The following is a 26080-nucleotide window of genomic DNA, read 5'->3' as shown; positions in this document are numbered from 1 at the left end:
GCATTCCCTGTCAGTGACTGAATGGTACTATTTCCTTTTAAGATGAACAGGAAATAACAGGTGGTAACAATATCAGAGATGCAGCATAGGTTTAAAGCATTATTAAATTATTATTATAGTGAAGTATGTAAAAAAATGGACTGTCCCTGATATGCTAATAGTAATTAGCTCTGTGATTTCAAATATAGACTTCTTTAGTACTAATGTAACCTATTTTCTTCAATAAACAATGCACAGTTCATTTGCTACTGAGAGACACAGGTTTTTCCTTATCTAGGAGATTCTCATCAACTTGGGTGACTCGTGTATGCCAGAACACAAATGCACTTATGGAAGCTGAGTTGTGAGCTACATTGTTTTGTTCCTGTTTCCAACATGTCACCTGGTTAACATGAGCAGTGAATAATGATGGTATCTCTCTTTCAGAGCTAGTTTTATTTCTGCCCTCTTGCATGTCAGATCTCACACTTTGAAATGCCATTTTCCTCTTCCCCAACTACTGACCTTCCAGAAATCCCTCAGTCCTTTTCTTTGTGATTTTTAGATGTGTTTCTAAAAAGTTCAGGCAGCATTTCTAACATAAAGCACTGTTTGTATCAGCTTTAAAACAAATCTCTGAAAGCAGAAAATGATGAATTAAACACCACTATAAAATATATGTCCATATCTCTTGATAATGGCAACCAAGGAAAACATAAGTTCTGTAAAGATCAGAGTGTACTCCTCTTTAATCTCTATGTTCTTCTACTTTTGTATTCAGAATTGTAATTTATCTGGGAAGGAGTGAAAATACAAAGTTTCGGGCCTGATATTCTTTTCCTAGAAGTTTGTGAAGGCTTCTCTTAAGATGATCCTTTCTTGCTTGCTTCAGACTTTCCACACAGACTGCTACTATAGTAAATCAATACAGCCTTGAAAACAGTCTAAAAACTAGATCAAGCACAAAAAAATCACAAGTTATAACACAGCAGCTCCAAAAATGTCACCTATAAATTCTAATGAACAAGATCTTCTCATTCTTTCATTAGCAATCTGACGCTGAGATTTTCATGATGCCTTCTCGTATTGATAAATAAGCTTACTCAGATAGCACAGACAACAGCATTAACTAGCAAGGCAGAAGATAGGCTCATTTTCTTAATTTCTGAAAATATACGTTATTCTTTTACTATTTAGCCACATTGATTGTCATTTCTGTTTTCAATGTGAACTAACTACAAATAGCTGGTGTTCCTATAATGAACCCTTAAGTTACTATGATAAACTTAATACCTGCTGCAAAGAAGTTCTTCTACATAAGTTTTTCTATACAACTTCTCACAGACAAAATAATTGCTTGGCCACAATTTCATATATTTGGGCAACATTTTTGTTCATTACTGGTGACATGTTGGAATACCTGTATATATCATATGTTTTGTATCCATGCAACCCGAGGAGATGCAGTGTAGCCTGAAGAGATGTCCAATCTGTATGTGAATGTACTAGTAGCAAATTAACTACAGCTGCAAGGTGTGCCTTCTGGAAATTAAGACATCTAATTAGGTGGCTTCTTTGTTCATGACATGCTTTTTTTTGGCTCTAGGCTTGAAGCCAGCATCCTGTAAAAGCAGCGTACTGTACTTCACAGACACACAAGTAGTCTCAGATCTAGCTTGAATAGCAGCACTGTGTTGTATTCTCAATTATATTATAGAATCATAGAATGGTTTGGGTTGGAAGGGACTTTAAGATCACCTAGTTTGAACCCCACGCCATGGGAAAGAGACACTTCCCAGCAGACCAGACTGCTCAAGGCCCCACTGAATATGGCCTTGAACACTTCCAGGGAGGGAGCATCCACGACTCCCTGGGCAACCAGTTCCAGTGTCTCACCATACTTATTGTGAAAAATTACTTCCTAATATCTAACCTAAATCTTCCTCCCTCCAATTTAAAGCCATTGCCCTTCATCCTGTCACTACATGACCTTATAAAAGTCCCTCCACAGCTTTCTTGTAGGCCCCTTTCAGGTACTGGAAGGGTGCTAAAAGGTGTCTCTGGAGCCTTCTCTTCTCCAGGCTGAATAACCCCAACTCTCTGCCTGTCCTCATAGTAGAGGTGCTTCATATCTGTAGCCCTCTCCTGGACTTGTTCCAACAGCTCCATATCCTGCTTATGCTGTGGATTTTAGAACTGGACACAATACTCCAGGTGGGGTCTCACATGAGTGCAGTAGAGGGGGAGAATCTTCTCTCTTGACCTGCTGGCCACACTTCTTTTGATGCAGCCCAGGATGTGATTGGCCTTCTGGGCTGCAAGTGCACACCGTCTGCTCTTGTCAAGCTTCTTCTCAACCAGCACCCCCAACTCCTTCTCTGCAGGGCTGCTCTCAATCACATCGTCCTCTGTCGTGTATTGAAAGCATGGATTGCCCCAACCCAGGTTCACTTGGCCTTGCTGAATTTCATGAGGCTCACACAGGCTTACTTATCAATGTTGTCCAGCTCTCTCTGGATGACATCCCATCCTTCCAGTGTGACAACTGCACCACTTAGCTTGCTGTCATCTGTAAACTTGCTGATGGTGTTGTCACATGCATAGCTATTCTCTTTTCTGCTCTAATTATATTTTTAAATTGGTTGGGGCAGTGAGGAAACTCATTCATTCACAGGACTATATCTTTCCACTCTTAAACAGAATATTTAAACTTCTAGACTGTCACTCTGCTGTATTTCAGTAACTTTAATTTGTATTTAAAGGCAGTTAGGCAGAAAAAAAACAAGTCTTCTAACACCCATTTTGATGAACGAAAAACACAAGTTTGATTTCTGCCTGAGATTTTGGAGGACTTAATGAAGTTTTCTTTGTGTCAGAAAGTTAAATCCTCAGCTTGCTCATTTCCACAGTATCATTAATTAGCTGACATTTTTCATCTATGACAGCTAGAAAAATCTGAAGTAACAGAGATTCTTTTCTACCCAAAATGGTTTCTAATTATAATCCTGAAAGTTTCCTCCTTCCATTTTAAAAATGTACTGCTGGCAAAAAATGTCAAATCTATTTTGCAAAAAAATCTCTGATGTTGGATTCATTAAATTAAATGAAAAGGAAGAAGATTAAGCTCTTACTGTTTCTCTAGATATAGGGAACTTTGGCATACATCTCCTCCTTTGAAGAAACCTAAATTCCTGGTATTTAGGGCCAGTTACTTTTGTTTGACAAGAAGGATAATTCAGGGCATTTTGAGTATCCAAGATTTTATAGTATTCCCTGAGAAATATTACTATTAAATACCTTGTTCTGACATGTCACTATTTCAAGTCTGTATGTCAAGTATTTTAAATGCTTATATGATTGATTTAATTCTATATTATTGTGACACAGCTGCAATATCCACTAAGTAATTGATAAATTTGTGCTGAAAATTCTTTTTGTCATTGGTGCTGTAATTCAGATAATATTTAGGAAGAGAAACTTCCTCTAAAAACAATGAAAATTTCTTACTAGGGAAAATTATACCGATGCTGTGGAAAATTTGATTTGTGTTGGGGTTCCCTCTTCAGTTTCCATTATGTCTATAAGTTAACATCTGTCAAAATGAATGCAATTTAATACATTTATTATCACCATCATTTTTAGCCACTGGACTATGAGACGAGGAGACTTTATACCCTGAAAGTAGAAGCTGAGAATACCCATGTGGATCCACGCTTCTATTATCTTGGGCCTTTCAAAGATACAACTATAGTGAAAATCTCTGTAGAAGATGTAGATGAACCTCCCGTCTTCAGTAGATCTTCTTACCTTTTTGAGGTGCATGAAGACATCGAGTTGGGGACAATAATAGGAACAGTAATGGCGCGGGATCCTGATTCGGCCTCAAGTCCAATAAGGTAATACTCCGTTCTCTGTAAGCATATCTTTTGCTAAAGAAATTACATGAAATAGTAATCCAAGATGAGCTTTCACATACACATGGTGTGCAGGGAGGTGTTAATGGGTTGTTTTCTGTTCTTTATTAGTGTGCCAGAGGTAGACCAAACTGAGAATTATGCTACCTGTAAGCTTCCAAACACCCCAAGAAACAGCCATTCACTTGCACACAAGAGATACACAGGAAATGTTTTCTAGTATTTCAAATCTTTGAAAACTTACAAAATTACACATGGATTTCCAGTAATCTTTTCAGGACTACTTCCTGCTTCATACTGTGAAAAAGTGCCACATGAGTCTATGGCACAGGAAGGGTACAGAGGTTTGTAATGCTTCCTCTGATCAGTCCTGGAAAGTATGCTGTGCTGATCTCACCTGCCCCATTTAGTGCCCCTGCCTTGTAGCCTTCCCAATGTGATTGCTATACAGAAAATAATTATCTTTGTGTGTGCTCAAATACCCTAATAAATTAGACTCTGAAAGACTAATATCTTTAAAAATCTTCTCTATGTATAGTACAGGATGCTACATGCTGCATCACATCTAGCTGAAAGTAGTAAACCATATTTTGGTGTGGGTTGTTTTTGTTTGTTCTTATATAATGCATAAGCTTTAACAAACTGGTAAGACAATGCTGTCCAGTTGGATGTGTGTTGTCTGAAATACTGAACAAAGTATAAAAATCACATTCTGGCAAAAGAACCATATTTATTGACTTTGAAGTCAATTGCTGTATGCTTCTTAATGAGGCCCAGGTGGTAAAACTCGATTAGGAAATGAAACTGAATCTAATTTTCTCCTGTGGCAATTTGTGTGTATGGAAAAGTTAGGAGATAACATGAAGCCTCTAAAATTTAAGAATGTATAAATAACTTTGCAATGCAAGCATTGCTCCTTTATCCACACTAATTGCGTGAGACAATTGACAGTTTTAGTAGTTATGACTTATTAATCATGACTGGAAAAAGAACAAACTTGGAGCTTTTGCTCATTCTATTTCTGTCACAAATTTATAGATTGAAGAACTATGGCAGGTATTTCCCTTATCAGTACTATTTACACACAGAGGAGCAACCTAAAGAATATTTCATTTATTTTTTTTGCTGTCCTGTTGAGGTTTCTTTCATTCTCCCATAGAAAATAATTTAGAAAAGGCCTTTAAAAAGGTGTTTTATGAAAATAATAATTTTGGTAATCTTTCCAGGCCATTAGAAGTAATATGATGGGGTAAGAGTAAGTGCTTATCTTATGGCTACTATCAAATGGTATAGAATCTTTAATGAAACAATGAGGAATAAATCTCAATAGATGGAGAAGTGTTACAGTAATTTCTCATTTGGCTTAATTTATTTAAGTACTGAAATTAAAAGTACAAGATACACTTGATGAACTGTTTAGATAATTCATAAAAGTTCATAGAAACATGAACAGTAATTTCTATCACACCGTACAAGTGTACTCTTTTTTTTAATTTGGCCCAATTCTGCCAGGTAGTTAGGTAGAGATTCTGTACTTTGCAAAATCCTACATTTAATTCCACATCAAAGGTTCAACCCTAACTTTGAAAGCAGTGTTAAATGCTAGAAAAAATAGAGGAAAGAGCAATTTTGTGACCGTAGTTTGTCATTCTGTCATACTGCATTACTAGAAGTTTTGCCTGCAGAACTATAGTGATATAGGTCCTTTAACATCAGTATATTCATGAAAGTGAAAGCTGTGCATGCAAACTTGCTCTTATAGAGTCTGGTTTGGTTTTCTTTTTTTTTTTTTAATTTGACTACAAGTAAATTAATATACCCTAAAGTATAGAAACTGAGCCTATAACAATATTTTTTAAAAACTCTTAAATTAGTTGTCAGTCTCAGTCTGAAGGAATGGTACATCATATAGAGTTTTCCTTCAGGATTAATTCAACTCTTTAACGATAATATAGAAATTGTGGCTTACTTTTTATGATTCTCATGTATGCCTATAAAGGCTCAGATGATAAAATATTATTGTATTGTATCATATTTATGAAATTCTTGCAATTTTTATTCCTCATTGTATGGAACTAACCTTGAGAATTTTCATAATTGTTCATAAGAGCTAAATGTACGTCTTGTCAAAACTGCTGTAAATTAACGTATAAAACCTAAAAGCTATATTGATTTGTTCTGAAACACATACTTTCCTACATTTTCTATCATTTCAACAATACTTTCTTTTTTCTGTATCTTATTTAGGTTTTCTTTGGATCGTCACACTGACCTTGACAGGATATTTAATATTCATTCTGGAAATGGGTCCATCTATACTTCTAAGCCACTTGACCGTGAGATATCACAATGGCACAATCTTAGCGTTATAGCAGCTGAGATCAGTAAGTCAATTTGGTCTCTCTTTCCTTTCAGTTTTCCTTAGCCTGCAAAGTCACAGCTGTGACTTCATGAGAAAAAAGACTCTCTTCCTTCCCTTCCACCCCTTTCTATTAGATATTCCAGTAAACTGGAAGTAACTAACAGAAGCTGTCTCATTGCTTTTTTCCTCACCTACTTCCACAACTGACCTTTAATGTCCAAGTTACCTCTGAAATGATACTCAATTAAATAATAACACTGGAGTAAATCTGTTTTCTTCCTTTTCTTTGAGGATCATGACATGATTTTGCTCGTAAAGTAGCAGAGTTTAGGATGATAATCTATGGTTTTGCCTTTATCGTTTTCTTAGAAATAATTTCATTATCTCTTCCTACACTATCTACACCTACAACTCCTGGAATCAACACGTTTACACGTTAGGTTCAATGTTATCACTAAGCTGTGGCACTTCTTGGACTATTTAAATCAGCTCTCTTTAGATATTTTCAGATTAAGAGTGAAAAGACAGAGTAGAGATATTCCTAAACCTGCTACATTATTGAGATTAACTCTAATCGACTCACAGAAAATTTTCTAAGTGACAAAGGTATGATCTTTGAAATCTGCTAGTGAAGATCACTTGCTTCCAAATACACTGGGTTTTTTTTTTAGTGTTAATTCTACATCAGACAAAAAAAAAAAGAAAAAAAATGCTGATCAGCAGTGAAGCATGGCCAGAACTACACTGTAAATAACTAAAAGGAAGATTGTGTCCAGCCAATTGACCACTCTTAGCCTGCCTGTTCCCATTTCTGTAGTGCAGAGCAATAGGCTGGTTGTATTCAGTATACTCAGTAGCTGCACTTTTTTTGAAAAAAAACCTTTCTGTTTTCCTGCAATGCTTGGTCCTGGGCTTACGATCCTTCACAGTACTGTCCAATGTTGTGAGAATACATTTCAAAAGTATTTATATAATTAAAATTTTATTATCCTTATATAGTTATATCACAGTTCTAAACTTACTTTCTTGTCAGGATACTTAGAGTAAATTTACATTCTGTCCCTAGCTGGAATAGATATCATTCTCCAAAGGAGTATGTTAATTTTGGAAAAGAAGCGAAGTGGGAAATTTAGGTCTTTAAATCCTTAAAAAAATATTACTGGGAAGCATGACATAGTGGGAAAGTAGTGGTAAGAACAGAAGGCATTTGGGAAGTTAGTACAAAAATGCAAAACCTTGTGAAAAATGATGCCCTAAACATGTCATTTTAAACAATTTAGGATGTCAAAAAGATCCACAATACTCTCTTTAGCAATGGTGCTATTAATAACAAGTGAACTTAATGCCAGCTACTCCTAAATGGTTAGTTTTATTTGAAGTAGCTTAAAGGGGGAAAAGAAAACCCAAAAAAACAACACAGTAATTTTGAATAATTTCTGTTGTTACTTATCTCATTGCATTGAAGTTGCAATATCATTTAACTACCCACCAGCAGAATTCCAAGGAACGGCTAAGCTTTTTTACTCTCAGGCATTATTTCAGATTCTTGGCATGGCAAATATATCAGCAAGTGAAGACAGGGATATTTGTATTCCTGAATTAACCTAAACTAATAACACAGCACTCTAAATAATACAAAGGGTTTGCATTTGACATGAGGGAGGTTACTATTCTTGTTTCTTTAACCTAAGGCCTGAAAATATACATTTGTATTTTTTAAGGCAATTTAAACATAAAACCTCTTATTCTAATTAATTATTTACCAGATTTCTGGGGATATTTTCATTTGCTTTGTTGGAATTTCTCTCTGTTTTTTAAGATACAAGATTCAGGCTTGAAAAAAAAATCAAAATATTTATGCACAAAGTCAATACTGTCTTTACTGTGTAAAACAGAAACAATTTAAAAATTAGATATCAAAACCTTACAGCAGAATAACACTCTTGAGCCCATTAAATAATCAAATTCATCATTATACTAATGGGCATAATTTTCATATACTGTATTTGCATAGATAATTGAATTGCAGCCCCAATTTTCCTGTAAAAGCTTAATTGCTCACTAGATACCAACCAATACTTTGCTTTTTACTCTAAGCAAAACATCTCTTTATTTTCCAGGAACCCTGATTCTTAGAACGTCAGTTTATACAATAAATTTCAACCAGTTTCATGCTTATTCTTGAATGTCTGTTGCTCATGAAATTTGGAAGAAAATAGAAAACTTTTACTAGGAAAATTAACTAATTATTATTCTCTCTTCTCATGTCAGACAACCCCAAAGATACTACTCGTGTTCCTGTCTATGTAAGAATTTTGGATGTTAATGACAATGCTCCACAGTTTGCTGTATTCTACGATACTTTTGTCTGTGAAAATGCAAGAGCTGGACAGGTAAGACTTTGACAAACATTTCCCATTAGCCAGATTTTCTATAGCAGATCATTCTTGCCCATTGCTTGGGAGAAATATCCAAAATAGGTTGTGAAATCTTAAAAATAAGAGAAAAGTAGCTCTGTCGCTGAGGCTTAGAGTGAAATATCAATGTATTACAACAATAACAGTGTATGATTTACCACTTTTCTTTACCTAGCCCTGTACTACTGTTAAACCCTGACTAGATATGTCCAATAGCCAGGGTCATAATTAGTTTTGCTGTTACCTTCACAAAGTAAATATTATAGGTAACTACTAAAAAGTTTAATCTATATTTTCAATAACTCTCAAAATAGCAAACTGCAGATATATTTCAATCCATGCTGATGATTACAGACACCTCCACTGTTTTTACACACACCTTTTTTTTTTCCAGTTGTTAGACTTATCTTTTATTATAACCAAAAACTTTTGAAAAGAAAATATTAAAAACAGTTTTTTAACTGGTAACATAATATTTTGTTTCTCCTCTTAGAGGCTACAGAACATGTATTTCAATTTATGTGAAATGACTGCACTGCTTAATATCTAGGTTCCTAATACTCAGCTGCTCATTAGAACTGTTAAAAAAATGTCTTCCTATTACAGCACAGCACGTCCCAAAGCATGGTCAGCCAATACTAAATCCTATAATTAATGGTAGCAACACTACATCAGTGCAATCATTTTAACAACTTTGAATAGAACATGGGAGAAATGCCATCTTGTCTTGACAGTTTGAGTCTGACAGGTATGGCATTCAGGTTGTATTACAAATTTCATATTCATGCTGCCATTCTTCTTTCTAAAGTGATATCAGTTGCAAATTAGCATAGAGGATTTAAGGCCCAAATTTATATTGCATAAAATATCTAAAAGCAATGAGCAAGGACATTTGTCTGCTACAGAAGCTATGTGAGAATTCAAGCTGTTAGATAAATAGAAATCATTGGCTAAACATCTAGAATTTTTGACAGTTGCAGTGTCTCCTATAAATGATAAATTAATACTTCCATCATTTTATGTATTAAGAATTGTAAAAGTGGAGTTTTCCTCTCCCAGTTTCACAAAAAAAGTACTGGGGAAAAAAAAAAATCTAAATGTACTGATCTACAAATCTTACTCTGTTTGAGCTTTCAGAATGTATTCTCTCCAGATTACTAACAACAGAAAGAGAGCACAGGCAATGCTTAACAAAACAGCTAAGATTTCCTGTAAACTTATTCTGAGAAACTCTTATTCTGAGTTATTTAGAATATTGAAGTCACTATAATTTAGAAGCAAATATAAGTTATTTCTTCATTACATTTGTTCTCTCTTTACATTCAGAAAAAGCTGTCGGTTAAAAAGTTTAAAAAATCACACTAATAATTTACAACTAATAAATGAGGAGCTAAATAAGTGTATATATCCATAAATGTTGATTATTAATAGAACACAGTATTCTCTCCTTTATCAGCAAAAAGCACCAGTTTAATATAAACACTTTTCTAAAAAAAACTAAGTTGCAAATGATTGTCTAAAGAAAATAAAACACAGGAAAAGAAAAAAAGCAATGCAGAGTAACATGAATAATCTGTTTGAATGTAATTATATTCTTATTACTTACTGGTGGATCATAAATAAGACTTGTTATTTTGGAATTTGGTCTGTCCTCAGAGACTGAACATAATCAATCCGTGCTGAATGTGGATTTTTTTTTTTGGCTCCTCTCACATTTATATTATTTTTTCTTTCATTTTAGGTTTTCATAGTTATGTTTGATCCATGATCAAATTTAAACCTTTCATTAGGTCACTCAAATTATTATGATCTTTCATCATTCACAGTCTCTGTGCTATTCATTATTTTCTTTCTCCTGTTGACAACAATTTTAATGAATATTACAGTTTTCTGGTTCCTTTATTTTCACTTAAAATTTCTATTTACTTAATTTATATGGAAGTATATAAATATATATATACACTTTTTGATATATACAAACACTACATATATAATATATACGTGTGTGTGCGCGCGCATGTTTATACATATATACACACACGCATATATGCATATATACAGCGCGAGAGGGAGAGTACCTTTTATGAAATGTGATTTTCAGAGTCTGAGTGACTCAAAGGATCTGTGATCACTCCCCTGCTTGCTATTACTGCTGATGTCAGATCCTACCATGGCCTTCCAAACAATGGGAATACTGTGTTCCAAAAACCTCAAGCTACAGACAAGCAGAACCTGGGGCAGAATGCCATTTTGATAGCTGTTCTTTTGATAACTCTCCAAAAAATGAGGACGATCTTGGTGTGATGGCATAAAGGTTACACAGGCATTTGTGTAAATTATACAAGGCTGACATGGTAGGAGTTGAGAGAAACAAAATGCTCAGATTGCTGCTGCTCTGTACACAAAGATGTTCAGCTGTCCTCCAACCGCAGGTGGTCAGATCCATGAGATGGGCATCTGGACAGATGGATTCCCACTGGTTTTGTCAGTTCGCAGCTGCCACACATCTGGCAGCCCAGCAGCCAGCCGCCAAAGATCCTCTTCTGTAAATGACAGGAATCAGAGTAGAAAGTGGCAGTCAGTCCTACGTTTCCGAAGATTTTACATGGGAGTTGAATATATTTTTTTCCTAAGTATTCACTTTCCCTATAGTACTGGTAGGAAGAGGGGCCCTCTTTTATTCTCAAAGTGCTGCCAAAAGAAAAGAAGGTATAAATTGACTTTGGAAAGCAGCCAGGTCCACACTCAGCTACTCTCTCCTACTCAGCAGGGAAGGGGGAGAAAATAAGATGAAAAGGAAAATGAGAAAAAGACAAGGAAGATTATTTACAATTACCATCACTGACAAAACAAGCTCAACTTGGGGAAAATTATTTTAATTTCTGCCAGTTAAAATAGGTTAGAACAGTGGGAAACATAGAATCATAGAATCATTTGGGTTGGAAGGGACCTTAAAGATCATCTAATTCCAACACCCCTCCCATGGACAGGGACATGCCCCACTAAATCAGGCTGCCCAAGGCCCCATCCAACCGGGCCTTGAACACCTCCAGGGATGGGGCATTCACAACCTCCCTGGACAACCTGTTCCAGTGCTTCATCACTCTCATAGTGAACAAATTCTTCCTTATGTCTAGTCTAAATGTGCCCCTCTCAAGTTTATACCCATTGCCCCGAGTCCTGTCACTACAATCCTTTGTACACAGTCCCTCCACAGCTGTCTTGTAGCCCCTTTCAGGTACTGGAAGGTTGATGTAAGGTTTCCTTAGAGCCTTCTCTTCTCCAGGCTGAACTACCCCAACTCTCTCAGCCTGTCCTCATATGGGAGGTGCTCCAGCCTTCTGATCATCTTTGTAGCCCTCCTCTGGAACCATTCCAACAGCTCCATATCCTTTTTATGTTGAGGATTTGAGAACTGAACACAATACTCAGATGAGGTCTCAGAAGAGAGGAATTGAGGGGCAGAATCACCTCCCTCTACCTGCTGGTCACACTTCTTTTGATGTAGCCCAGGATACGGTTGGCCTTCTGGGCTGTAAGCCCATGTTGCTGGCTCACGTGGAGCTCCTTATCAATCAGTATGCTCAAGTCCTTCTCCATAGGGCTGCTCTTGATCACATTATCCCTCATCCTCTATTGAAACATAGGCAAAGAAACTAAAACAACTTTCCTCCATACCCTCTTCTTTCCTTTCCTTCACTCCTGATTCCTCTATCTCCTCCTCTCTGCCACTCCTTCCTTCTCATGTTTCTCCCTGCTCCAGTGTGCGTTTTCCCCATGGGCTGCAGTCCTTCAGGATAAATCTACTGTAGGTTGGGGTCCACTCCACCACCACAGGCAAACACCTGCCTGTGAGCATCTCTCCTGGGAAGCAGGGGAAGACCTGCCAGGGCTCCTGGAGCTCCTGCTCCTCTCCTCCTTCTCCACCCTCGGGGCTCGTAGGGCTGTTTCTCACATGGTTTCGCTCAGCACTGGCTGCTGGGCAGCGTTTTGCCACCCCTGCTGCACCGGGCACTGCACGGGGTGCAGTTGTGATGTTTAAACAGGAAACTGTTTAGTTTTCTTCTATTTCTCTTTGGCCAGTCACCATCTTTTCCTACTCTGGTCATTGTAATAGATGTATACAGGTGCCTCGGGGGGGGGGGGGTTATGTACATAAAATATAAAAAAATTAACAAACACATATCAAATCACATAGCCTTTGTGATAACAAACCTGTGCTACTATGGGTCCCCAGCGGCGTTCTGCTCCTTTCAAAGATCATGTCCTTTCTGTGAATTACTTCCTGTGCGAGAGGTAGGAAGTAGGTAAACTGTATGATTCCCCACAGCTTTCAAAGCCTCAGGAGTAATGAGGGAAGTTGTCTTTTCATCTGTTTGGGTTTCCAAGCATGATGTTTAGTCTTGTAAATATTCACAGTCATTTTTTAATTACCCTTACGCTTTAATATCTAAATGATGCTCACAATAAAAAAAAATACGATCAAGATTTTTTTATCCCTAAAGTAAGAAAAATAGCTGAATTTGCTTGCAAAATGTATCATAAAGTTAAAAACAATCCGTATTTGAACAGAGAAGATCCCAGAGAACTTCAATCACTACAACAAATGATGAAGGGGGAATTAATAGGAGACGTTTTCTGGCTGTCTAATTTTCTGCTAAGGAACACTGGTCAGTAGTGTTGTTGTACGTGAATAATCTCTGTAAAACATAAAAGATTTTAGGCTAGAACAAATTCTACATACTACTTTTAAAGTATGAATATGGACACTCAGAACTGAAGGAGTTGAGTTCCATCAGGTTAACACCAACAATTGACTGCATTCAACGTCTACAGTTCTGAAGTAAAATGGACTAGTGACTTCTTGACTTAATTTCAAAAAATATCTAAATATTTATTTGCTAATTACTCACTGATTAATTCTATAAAACCAATTAATATTCTATGCTTGTGTTATCTGTTTTGTTCATCTAATAAGTTATGGAGGTTTATGTGAGAAAAAAAGTTTACAGAAAGGAAAACATCCAGCTGAAAAAGCAAGAGAGCTGCTGAATTAAAAGAAAGAAGTCCAATCCTTGTCTCATAAAGAAATGTGTTACTGTATTCTGAATGGACAAGAGAGAAGTTGGGAGTTAATCTTGCACTTCTTAAGGCAAACAGGAGTACATTGCAGTCATTGATGTGAAAGATGATCAGTCCTGACAAAAGCTGTAATATGGAGAGAAATGACTGTATTTGGAGGAACTGGAAGAGGAAAACCAAACAGGGTTTAACAAGTATGCCACAGGGAAGGAGTGATATCAAAAATTAGATGTGATTCCATGCTTGAAAAAACATTGCAATTTAAAATGATGGATTAGAAATGAAGAATAAAATTATCTAGGCTGAAGATTAACCTATTTTTGGAAGTTAAACTAAAGAATATAACTGAACATTCACACATGCATGCACAAAAATTCACCAATAGGTACAGTTTTTATTGCTATCTTATGAAAAAAACACTCTGAAACAAAGCAATAAATGTGTCAAAAATTGTACTTTGTTTGGGGTATGACATTTTGCCAGGCTTAGGTATAGAAACTTCAGTAAAAAAAGCCACACATTTACCTGACAGATAAACAAATGTTGACAAAGTACTTGTCACTGCTTCCCCCGAAAATACCCAAAGTTTTTCTCAGGCACTGCAGAAAACTCTCTATCCATGTATTGAACTCAGCTGATGCATCTCTGAAAATTGTGATACCAGATTCTCTTCCCACTCTGAGGTGTTGCATCTGTAGTGTCCTACAGTGTATTGCAAAAGTTGAAATACATATAATCTAACTGGCATCTTTCATCTCAGAAATCTTATTGGTATGTTTTGCTATAACTGATGAATAGAAAAGTCTTGTTTCAGAAAGAAGAAATTTAGAAATTTAGTTTAAGATTTTAACTTCCCTATCAGAAACATTTATTTGGTAAAATACCATTTTTTTTCACAAAAATATAAAACTTTCTCTGAATTGCTGTCTTAGGTGTTGATTTGAATATAAAATTATAGATCAGAGATGAAGAATAAAAATTACTTAGGCTACAGATAAAACTATTTTTGGCAGCTTTTGTCCTCTGCGTATTTATAAAAATACATAAATATGTGTTGAAAAAAATAAATAGAGAAGGACTAAGACAGAAGCTGGCCTTTTTATACATGTACATGCACCGCCACATGAAATATGTATAGATGCTCTTGTTGGAAAAACTTCCATGATACGCTTGTTTAACATTTGTTCAGTAATATGCTCTCTGGATTAAGCATTAAATCAATATGTGTATAGTTTGAATATGAAGTTGTCTTAACACTTCTAGTCTTCTTAAAGTAATGAGACAACTGTATCAACAATGCACGTGTATTTTGGTTTTTTGTTGTTTGTTTGCCTGCTTTTTTTTCTGCAGCTCATTCAAACTATAAGTGCAGTAGACAAAGATGACCCTCTTGGTGGACAGAAATTTTTCTTCAGTTTAGCTGCTGTTAATCCTAACTTCACAGTTCAGGATAATGAAGGTAAAATTCGTGGTTATTCCAGAGAAGGACTTTTATCTTTGCTACCTGGCATAGGTTCTGAAATATATTTGCTTGTGATGTCCCTTAATATGTAGAGAAGCCATTGAGGCTGCTGCTAGCAAGAATGATAATTTTACCTCAATGTTTGCGGTTTAGGACTTCTACATTTTTATCTGTGCAAGGGAAGAAAAATGGCAAAAATGTGATGAAAAAAATTACAGACAAAATCAGTAAAAGTGTTGGTTTGGGGCAGTAGTAGCCAGACAAAATGCTTGACTGAAGGAGAAAAAAATGTTTAAAAAATGACTTCACCTGACAAGTTCAGATTTCTCACTTTAGTTTTGCGTTACATAGTTCTTGTTCCCCTGGTCTTCTGTTTTGCTTCTTTTTGACCATTAATGAAAAAACATTTTTTACTCCATAACCGCTTTGGCTTTTCCTTTGTTCCTTTGTCAGTCTTTCTTTATCAGAGAAAATTTTCAGAAGATTCTGTTTGGGAGCAGGAAACCATGTGCTCATTTTGTCTTTCATTATTGGTGTGACTAACTAAGAGTCTTCTGTAACTCTAGATTACAGAAGAAACAACTGAGGAGGGACATGGTTCCAGCCTTCAAATGTGTTAAAGGCATGAAGGCAATGCAATTAATTCTCTTTTCCTGATGAAGATTTCAAGAAGTAATAGGATGCAAACAACATGAAAAAATTCTAACAGTAGGGAAGGTGAAGAATTGAAATTAAATGTTTTGGGTATCTTATAGAATCTTTAGTAGCAGCGGTATTTAAAGATCCATCAGGCGCATAGTTTTTGAAGTTGAGTGAAAACAAATAGTATACAAATACCCAAAACAAATGAATGGACAAAATAAAGGAAAACTTCATGTTTCACATCATGGAGGCTATACAAAAATATATAATTAAGTATTTTAAACAAGAGTATATCCTGATGATTAGGTCCTGAGTTTATAAAGGTCTAGATCTTACTATTCTTTTTCTATCCGTAACTATTTTCTTTCTTTTTGCATATAAGTTATTGCAATTCAATTGTCTGGCAAGATAGCTAAGCACTTACCTCAGGACCCACAAATACGATGAAGTTTTCCTTCTAATGGAAACTAAATCTATATTTTTTTTTCTCTTTTGGACTAAAAAGTTAGCATATCTAGTGTTGACTCACACTCTAGTGTTGCGGCACAACACTATAGAAGAATAGAAGAAATAGTTGCTCCCTGTTATTCATTCTTTCCCTTACTTTCCTTCTCCCTGGCCATTCAGTGAATGGCTTTTGATGCTGAAGTATACTGCATGCAAAGAAGATTTGTCTTCTAGTAATTCAGTTTAGTAAATTAACTTCTCAAAACTGCGCAGGAATACCTACCATCTTTCACATTTTCTGAATTCCTAAGACAATTTATACCCAAAAAATCTACTGGCTTTGCTAAGATACTAATTCACTGTTCCATAGCATGTTGAAAGTGTTTTGGTGTGGAAAATCTCGTATTGAGTTTATAGATAGAGTTCCCATGGTCATTGTCATGGAAGGTCCATAGAAAGAATCTTTCTTAACAGAGTACTTGTTGAACAGTATTAAGTGGAAGGTTGTTTTTTTCTTGGCTGGCCACTTCATTTCTGGCATCATCCCTGCACTGGAACTGTGTCATGTACTGTCTGCATTAATCTATAAAAGGCTTTAAGCTTTGAGAAATCCTGTTTTCAAATCACACTCAAAGGTGGTGTGCAGAGGCACAGAGGAGCGGGCCAGATGTACATAAAAATTATAAATAGCTTTCTAATCAAATGGGAATGTTATTAGAAAAAGAGAGATAACACTATGATATCAGGAACAGTTTCAAAATACTACCAATGATGTTAAATGTGATGTTTTGCATTTACTATAAAATATATATTTTATATTCATATACTCATATACTCTACAACACTATATTTTAATCAATCTAGATAACACTGCCAGAATTTTGACAAGAAGGAATGGCTTCAGTCGTCATGAAATCAGTACTTATCTTCTACCAGTGGTGATATCAGACAATGATTACCCAATTCAGAGCAGCACCGGCACACTGACAATTCGAGTGTGTGCCTGTGACAGCCGAGGGAACATGCAGTCCTGTAATGCCGAGGCCTTGCTTCTCCCTGCTGGCCTCAGCACAGGGGCACTGGTGGCCATTCTCCTCTGCATCATTATCCTGCTAGGTAAGAAAAGGAATTATATATTTGCTCCTCTGAACAAATGCTTCAGGCCTGACTCATTTTACAAAACTATGCAGGTTGGTAAAATAAATGATCACAGATTTTGCAAGAATTCAACAGCAATTTGAAACAAAAGGAAAAAAAAGTCAAAAAGTTTTTTCCTGGGAACTGGACCTTCTAAATGAGAACTGAAGTCCCAGACTGTTAAGACAATCAGTGTGCAACCAGAAGCTCTTTTTCATTCTTTATTTAAGTTGTCCTAAAAAGAACATCAGAGAAGAGGAAGAACATAATAAAAAATCACTTTCATGTCTTTAATTTTTTTTTGAAGAAATGTCTCTTTCTTATTTAAATAACTATCTGAAGTCAACATGCAGTTTATATTTCACACAGAATATGCCAGTGAAAAGTACGTTTACTGTGTTAAAGCACTGTCTATCCAAGGGTTTCTACACTGTGATAAAACCAAGAAATGTAAATTTAGTAAAAATCCCATTTTGTTTTTTTCAGAGTATCACTAATGACCTACAATTCACATCAAAACAAGTTTTTAACATGGTACTTGGAGTTTGAAAAAGGAAAAAAAATCTTCTGAATAGACCTGGCTATTGTAAAACATATTGAAGACAGAAAGACCATGTACACAATCCCATGATTCTGTATAGCAAAGCACACGTGTGTGCAAAATAACACACTTTGATATAGACTTTATTGTGCTACAATAATACAGATAGAGATATTTATCCATTTATCATCTAGAAATGAATTGCTGAAAAGTAGTTAAAATAAAACTCTTGTACCTAGTGGACATTTTAATAGAGATCTTTACTGATTTTTTGTTTCTCTATTTAAGTTATAGTGGTGCTGTTTGCTGCTCTGAAGAGACAACGAAAGAAGGAGCCTTTGATCCTCTCTAAAGAGGACATCAGAGACAACATTGTGAGTTATAATGATGAAGGCGGTGGAGAGGAAGACACCCAAGCCTTTGATATTGGCACACTGAGGAATCCCGCAGCTATCGAAGATAAGAAGCTTCGGCGAGACATTATTCCTGAAACATTATTTGTACCACGGAGGACTCCTTCAGCGCCAGATAACACAGATGTCCGAGATTTCATTAACCAAAGGCTAAAAGAGCACGATACTGATCCTTCTGCACCACCGTATGACTCACTTGCAACCTATGCCTATGAAGGAAATGATTCAATAGCTGAATCCTTGAGCTCCTTAGAGTCAGGTACTACTGAAGGAGACCAAAACTATGATTACCTCCGAGAATGGGGCCCTCGGTTTAATAAGCTAGCTGAAATGTATGGTGGAGGAGAAAGTGACAAAGACACTTCATAACCTACAGTAGACTACGTTTTTCTTTCCTTTGAGTGGAAGTAATTTTACAGACACCTTCTGCACTCAACAGTACTTAACATTCAGGAAAATTTTCCTGCCACTCGGCACAATGGTTTCCTTTTAATTTTTTTTTTTTAATTTGTCCATTAATGTCATTCATTCTTTCTAGTAGGATGTCACTTGGAATATATACAGAATTTTATTTAATCACCTTCCAAGAGCCAAAGCTATGGAAATTCAGTGTTGTCCATTTCAGTAAGTAAAATAAACAATACCTTACCTTCAGAAAATTGAACAGATGATAATCCCTTAAGCAACCTCATGTACAAGTCGCTTCTGTTAGGTACATGTCCTATCCCTGCAACTGCAGCTTTTAAGATGGCAAAGAAGAAAAAATCCAGTATGTCCTGTTCTGTACATTAAAATTAAAACGAAATGTACAAGTGGTGTTAATAAGTGTAATATGCAGCTGGTTTAAAAAAAAAAAAAGTTTGTGCAACTTCATTTCATCAAATTCTATCTGCCAATGTTTTATATTTATATTTTTGTATTTATTTTTAAGAAATAAACCAGGTTTTACAACTATGTTGATGCTTGCCTGCCTGTTATGGCCATCAGTTCCAGGTTTGACAAGAATGTGAAATTTCTGTGATGCCAGCACTGCCACCTGCAAGTATTTCTGCTCTGCAGTATTCTCCATGCATATAATACAATCTGAAGTGACTTGTGCTTACAGGGAGAAGATCAAGTTACAGACATATTTACTTGCTCAAAAGTGCTACTTCCTATATGTTTAAGAGAAATTTTGTTTTATTTTTGAGCTGAACTTATACAGTTCTATTCTAGAAAGAAGAACTACTATTTTGTCTCAACTTGAATTACCTTACTGTAAAAACGTGCTGGTAAAACTAATCCATCCAATCACAAAAAGTTAGTTTCAAAACCTGCATTTTTATGTTCTATAGTTCTCAATTTTGAATCATAGTTTCATCATCAGAGGTGATATGCAAATGCAATGGATAAAGTGTAAAAATATTTTTAAGCAAATATTTTTAAGAACCATCCTTTTCCAAAGACATATCCTTTGATGACTAACCACTGTGCAGCCATTTGAGAGTAACCTAATCTCCTATAAAGCTGATAAGCTGCATGAAAGCTGACAAAGTGCCAGTAAAACTAGCACTTCCCTCACTCAATCTATTGAATTTCCTAACAGCTTGGAAAAGTCTAGCAAAAAGAAACCTGAACAACTAGCCAACTGTAACAGAAATCATACTTTTGCTAATCCAAAACAAAAGTAGGTATCCCAAGACATTTTAAGAAAAGTCTCTTTTCTTTCAGTCTTTAGATTACACACATGTATTTAGTAAACAAGCACTGTGATTTTGAAACATTTCCAAGATGAAATAATTTCAGAGCAAAGGTAGGATGTCATAAGATCTACATTGTTTATTTATTGTGGAAGAAGCTGAAGAATAATCTCCCCTCTGTCTCTCTTAACTTCCTACTGGCATAAAATCAACAGATAATGAAAATATATTAATCTTTTGAAAAGTGCAACGCTGTTTTCTTATTTGATCAGATATTTCTTGTCCTTAATGGAGTGATTAAACCCAATGAAGTTGAAAGCTGAACACAGTGCTATTATGCAAGCTATCTTGGTGCAATGGAGATCAAATTTTTATTGACTTGATATCAAGTTAAACTATTTGATCTATTAAGAAACTGTGAAGATTATGGATTTTTCTTCATTTCACTCAGTAATACTTTCATTAACAAAAGTAATTCTTATATTCCTTAATAGAAAATAATTCTGAGGATATTAAGAAACATCTTGGATTATCAGCATTACAAAGCTTTGTAGAAATCTTAGAGACCATACAAACAATTGGGTTTCTTTATGATTATCTAGTGAAATGGATCTAATTTTTTCTTACTTCCTAATCTCCATTTGTCCTTCAACAGCATGTAGTAGGAAGAAACAAGCAAAAAGAATTAATACATTAAGTACATAAATAATCAACAAGCACACTTCCAATACAATATTAATGCAGACTTCCTGTCTGCATTAATATTGAGGTAAGTGACACCCTACATCTTTAACTGAGTATGTATTAGAACAAAAGATAAAATAGTCTGTAATACAGCTGGGTTTTATCTCTTTGTTAAACAAAAGATTTTGGTTAAACACATCCAGCCAATGATTTTACATATAACTCAGTAAGAATTTCTGTCTGTTTCTAGAATGAAAAAAGAAACAGAGAGCTCCCTCTCTCCTTAAACCCATGAGCAAACACTACATTATACGTTATATTTTGATTTGCGTTTCAGTACTTATTTCTGAATAATAATTTTGTGGAAATATTTCTCTTATCACTGCATTTAAGGAAGTTATTTTATAATTGTTCAGCATAATCTAAACCTAATGTTTAAAATTTAATCCTGTATGCTTTATGAAATAAAATAGTAGTATACATTGTGGAAGTATATGACAGTATACAAACATACTACTAAAATTATTATATAAATAATATAAATGAAAATTCATTTCATACTTCTTGCCATATCCTTGGAATTTTATTTCCCAGTATATTTTAGGAAAAGGACAAAAAAATCCATTTCAGCATTATAAATGTTGCTGTGCAAACAGCATTTTATTGTACAGATATCTCAGCCTAGTGGAAGTGGGCAAAGGAAAATGCAGTCACCTGTGCAGACAAATCATTAAAAAGCATTCAGGAAGTAATAATTCATTGCCATAGTTTATTTTAGGAACTGGATCATTACACGTAGTCACAGAAGACTCCACAATCAAGTGTTCTCCATGCTTTTACATGCTACAGATTAGTCATAACAGCTTAGTCAAATGTAAGGCCATATAGTAAAAGATAAAACCATGAGTATCGGATGTCATGGAAAGGGAGAACAAAGGCCTCAAGATTCATCAATGTAATTCTTACACCCTTGCAATAATGAGGAATTAGAAGGTTAAATTCCCAGACAGTTTAAGAGAAGAAAAGTTAAAATAGGATATTTGCTTCCCAAGTAGTACCTGATAAGCCTAGCCACATGAAATTGTATGAAACTTGAAAAAATACAGCATTTAGTAAACAAGACTCTGGTATTGTTTAGTCTAAATGAATTTTTTATGTGTTCTTACACAAACATGCCACAGGACCACATTAAAGGAGAATATACATTAATATTGCATTTCAAGTGGAACCTACAAATGACTGACAAGGCAAACCTTATGAATATTTAAAAATTCCAAAACATATCAAAACTATTGCATCCACTGGACCCCAGGAAACAGTGTGTTCTTAGAGTCTGTTGCAACAAACTGATTGTTTTTTTCTTAAAACAAAGGGAATTTCATGAAAGATATGTACAAGATCTTATGTTGGCAACAACCACAAAAATAGTAATATACCATAGGGCCTTCAGGAAAAATGTTGATGGTAAGAATTGTCTAAGCAGACTGAAAAAAACAGGGATAAAACAAGCACTTTAATAAAAAAAAAAAATCTTACATTGAGCCTCACCAGGTCAATATCCACCAGCCCTGTATATACAGATGTTTTTCTCATTCACTCTCATTCACTCTCATTCACTCTTACAAGGTGTCACAGTTCCACCATTTGTCCTGCAACGGTATTTAATACTACTCTTGGGCCAAACTACTTTACTATCTGTCAAGAGCCTACCCTTCATTCCTCTCACTCATTGTCCGGTGTGACTCTATTGACCTTGAATCAGATTTCTTGTAATGTTTTTTTCATATCTTTCTTATCCTACTCATCACACTAAGTTGGAAGAAAAAGAATCAAAATTGTTACATTATTCTTCTTCAAACCTCTTCTTATAATTTGGTCCTATTAGAATAGGAATGTTAAGGGCTAAAGAGCTGCTTACTATGCTAATCGCAAATGGTGGAGGCAATTCAGTCCAATCATTGCTCCAAAATGTTTCAGGTTTGTTTGCCTTTGTTCTAACAGAAATCAAATTATTTGATGGTGTTCATCTAGGTTTATCCATCATTTGGGAAAGAGTAAATACTTCCTTTTGGCCCATAGTTAACTATTCAAACGAAGATTCAATGAACTTTTCAAGAAGCTAGTTAATAACATCTATTTGATATAAGCATATAAAAAAATGGGTTTAGGCTTCCTAAAGAGGAATTAGAGATCTGACTATAAAAGTTCCAGAAGACTTCAAACAGTGTATTATCATTATCGGACTCACATGAACAGCACAGAAGTCACCGAACAGTAATCTACTCACAGCGAGATGAGCAGATAGATGTTCAAGATAAAACAATTTCACTTATTCATCACAGCGTTATCTATTATGTCCCAAAATGTTATGTAAATAGTAAACATAATGAGTAAATAGCTAATACAAGGAGACACGTGAATACAAATTTTTTTTCCAAACAAATCATCATGGACTTCTCTATTGTCTCTCTAGTTTTTCAGAGACTTATTCAAGCTTTATTTTAACATGGTTGAACTGGCTGAAAAGTCACTTTCCACTTTACTGAAGATGTAAAATATGGTAACAACCACATGGGAATCAATAAATACAATAAGACAGATAGAATTTTTTTAAAAAGTTCTTTTGTTTTCTCTTCTTTAAAGATATTTTTGTTTTCATTATAAAGGAATATAGTCCACTATAAATTCAAAGGCAGTTTTTAAACTAAAGTTTTTTTCTAAATGCAAATTTCTCTTTTTTAAAAAAAATATTTTCAAACCAAACATTTAATATTTGAGGGAACTTTATTGTCTTTAAGTTGATGTCAACCTCAGTAAACAATGAATAATAAAAAAAATTGAAAATAAATGTGGCAAATACTTGTTCTTTTATTTTTGGCTATAAACAAGAGATTAGATATATTTCGAGCACATACTTGGTAAAATCCTACTGAACATTTCCATTAATGTTTGCAAAACAATATTTGGATTATTAAGCATTGGAAGGACAATATTTACTAAATATACTTGCACTCATGCTTAGGTACTGTGTGCAGAAACTTTCAGAAAACTTATATCTGTCCATTTGAGGGAAATATAACAAAATCTGATGATATATTATTCATTAAAATGCCAGAGTAAAGCTTACAGTTAAACCTAGAAAGTATCTTTTATCTTTCAAACAGATGTTAGGATGACAAAGTTGTGTGACTTCCAGCTGTACGGTCACAAAAAGTACATAAAATCCAAGAAACTAATTGATTAGTAGCTGCTGTAAAATTTTGGATGTCATGACAGTGACACATAACAGTGTTGACAAACTTCGTTTGCAGAACTTTATTTAACAGTGGGTGCGTAAAGAATATCTCAACCATAATGCAAGTCTCTAGTATGCATCTTGCCTCATGGATTTCATCATTACAAAGAATTATAGAACTAATGCACATTTGTGATTGTGACAGGTTTCCAGATAGTGTGGTAATCTGCTGTCTCACAAAGGCAGAAGGTTAGAAGATCTGATCATCTTCAGGAGCTTTATTTACTTGCTATGAACCAAGGCATTCAGAATTTTTACATACAGAGGAGGGAAATCAGATTTCATAGTCTGCTTAGACATCCAAAAGTTGATTGACAAGGTCTCTCATCAAAACTCCTAGAGAAATTAATCTGCCATAGTATGAAATTGAAAGTCCTCACCTGGGCAAAAGGCAGAAAATAAGAGTAAATATTCAATATAAATATTCATTACTTCCTTCCCCTACAGAGGTGCAAGGGGGCAGGAAATGGGTTTGTAGTTAGTTCAACAGATGTTGTCTCTGATGGTTCTTCTTCCTTAATGAGAGGACTCTTCACAGTCTTCCCCTCCTCCAGCATGAGGTCCCTCCCACACTAGGCAGTTCTCCACAAACTTCTCTAATGCAGTCCTTCCCAAGGACAGCAGTTCTTCATATACTGCTCCAGCATGGGCCCTGTATGGGGTGGCAAGTCCTGCAAGAAAGCTTTCTCCAGCATGGGCTTCTCTATTCACAGGTCCACTCATCCTGTCAGAAGCCTGTTCCAGAACAGGATTCCTGTGAGGTCAGAAACTCTTTTGGGCACATCTCCTTGCTCCAGGCTGGCATACTCTATGGGCTGCAGGTGGATATCTGTTCAACGCTGGACCTCCATGGACTGTAGGGAGACAGACTGCCTAACTATGATCTTTACCACGGACTGTGGGGGAAACTCTGCTCTGGTGCCTGCAACACCTTCTCCCACTCCTTTTTCACTGACCTTGGTGTCTGCAGGGTTGTTTCTCTCACATATTCTCACTTCTCTCTCCAGCTGCAACTGCTGCTGTGCAGCATCTTTTCCCCCTTCTTAAATACATTATCATTGAGGTGCTACCACCATTGCTGATTGGCTCACCCTTGGGCAGCAGCTGATCCCTCTTCCAACTGACTGGCACTGGCTCTGTTGGGCACAGGTGAAGCGTCTAGTAGCTTCTCACACAAGCCACCTCTGTAGCAGTGCTGCTGCCAAAACTGTACCACACAGACCCAATACACAGCCTCAATAATGACATTTCCTGAGTTGCCTTTGCAACGTTAATAATGTTAACTAGTATGGGATTTGAATATGATTTCAATTACTGTGTGATGAACATCATCATGTTTTTCCTTAGAAGCTCAGATTCTCCTGTCTTGCAATGTGTACTAAAACTTTTCATAGGTGCAATTTTCACATCTTTTATGACCTTTTGTAGTTCTGACATTCTTAAAAACTGCAGTTTATTTCAAATATTAGGAAAATTTGTTTTTTTCTTTATTTCCTGTAAATGAGGCTCTAACAGTTTATTGTTTCCTAAACCCCAGAATCTTCTATTAAGCTGCCCAATAAAAGTTCAAAATGCTTTTCTGTCACGTACCAGGATGAAAAAATAAATCCAAAACATTAAAATGATAAAACATTACAAAAGGGAAGCCCTGATATCCACAGATTAAAAAAAAAGGCAACTTTATGTATTTCCCTAATAAATTGTACAGATTGTTAAAATTAGATTTAACAGTTTTGCTGGTTTTTTTTTTCTCTTTCTGACAGCACATTAAGAAATACCCAAATAAGACTATGACATATTGCTGTCGTTTTATTGACAGGTATGTTCTATTGCCATAGGCCAGAACATCAAATACCTAATGTGAAATGACTCACATAAAATGCTGTAGCCTTCTAGATTTGGCTCAGTATATGACATTCTTGCACATATAAAACATATTAGAAACTGAAAACTTATAGTTAAAACAGCAAACAAATAATCTTCAAAGCATCTGCCTTCAAAGTTCAAATCTATGTAGTTCTAGAGC

General features: G+C 35.4%; 1 protein-coding gene across 5 annotated transcripts in view; it reads left to right on the top strand.

Moving 5' to 3' along the window:
* Nucleotides 1-23650, top strand: part of CDH10 (cadherin 10) — a 106107-nt gene extending 82457 nt beyond the window's left edge. For all 5 annotated transcript variants that reach the window (XM_054059142.1, XM_054059139.1, XM_054059138.1 and 2 more), the window contains 6 exons: nucleotides 3622-3875; nucleotides 6141-6277; nucleotides 8527-8648; nucleotides 15105-15213; nucleotides 17170-17421; nucleotides 18272-23650. In XM_054059142.1, coding sequence (XP_053915117.1) covers nucleotides 3622-3875; nucleotides 6141-6277; nucleotides 8527-8648; nucleotides 15105-15213; nucleotides 17170-17421; nucleotides 18272-18765 — 1368 coding nt within the window. In that variant the 3' untranslated portion in view covers nucleotides 18766-23650. The remainder of the gene's footprint in view (nucleotides 1-3621; nucleotides 3876-6140; nucleotides 6278-8526; nucleotides 8649-15104; nucleotides 15214-17169; nucleotides 17422-18271) is intronic.
* Nucleotides 23651-26080: the final 2430 nt, after the last annotated feature.

This window comes from Cuculus canorus, chromosome 2 (genome assembly GCF_017976375.1).
Source record: "Cuculus canorus isolate bCucCan1 chromosome 2, bCucCan1.pri, whole genome shotgun sequence".
Taxonomy (NCBI): Eukaryota; Metazoa; Chordata; class Aves; order Cuculiformes; family Cuculidae; genus Cuculus; species Cuculus canorus.
This window is presented reverse-complemented; position numbering and strand designations above follow the sequence as displayed.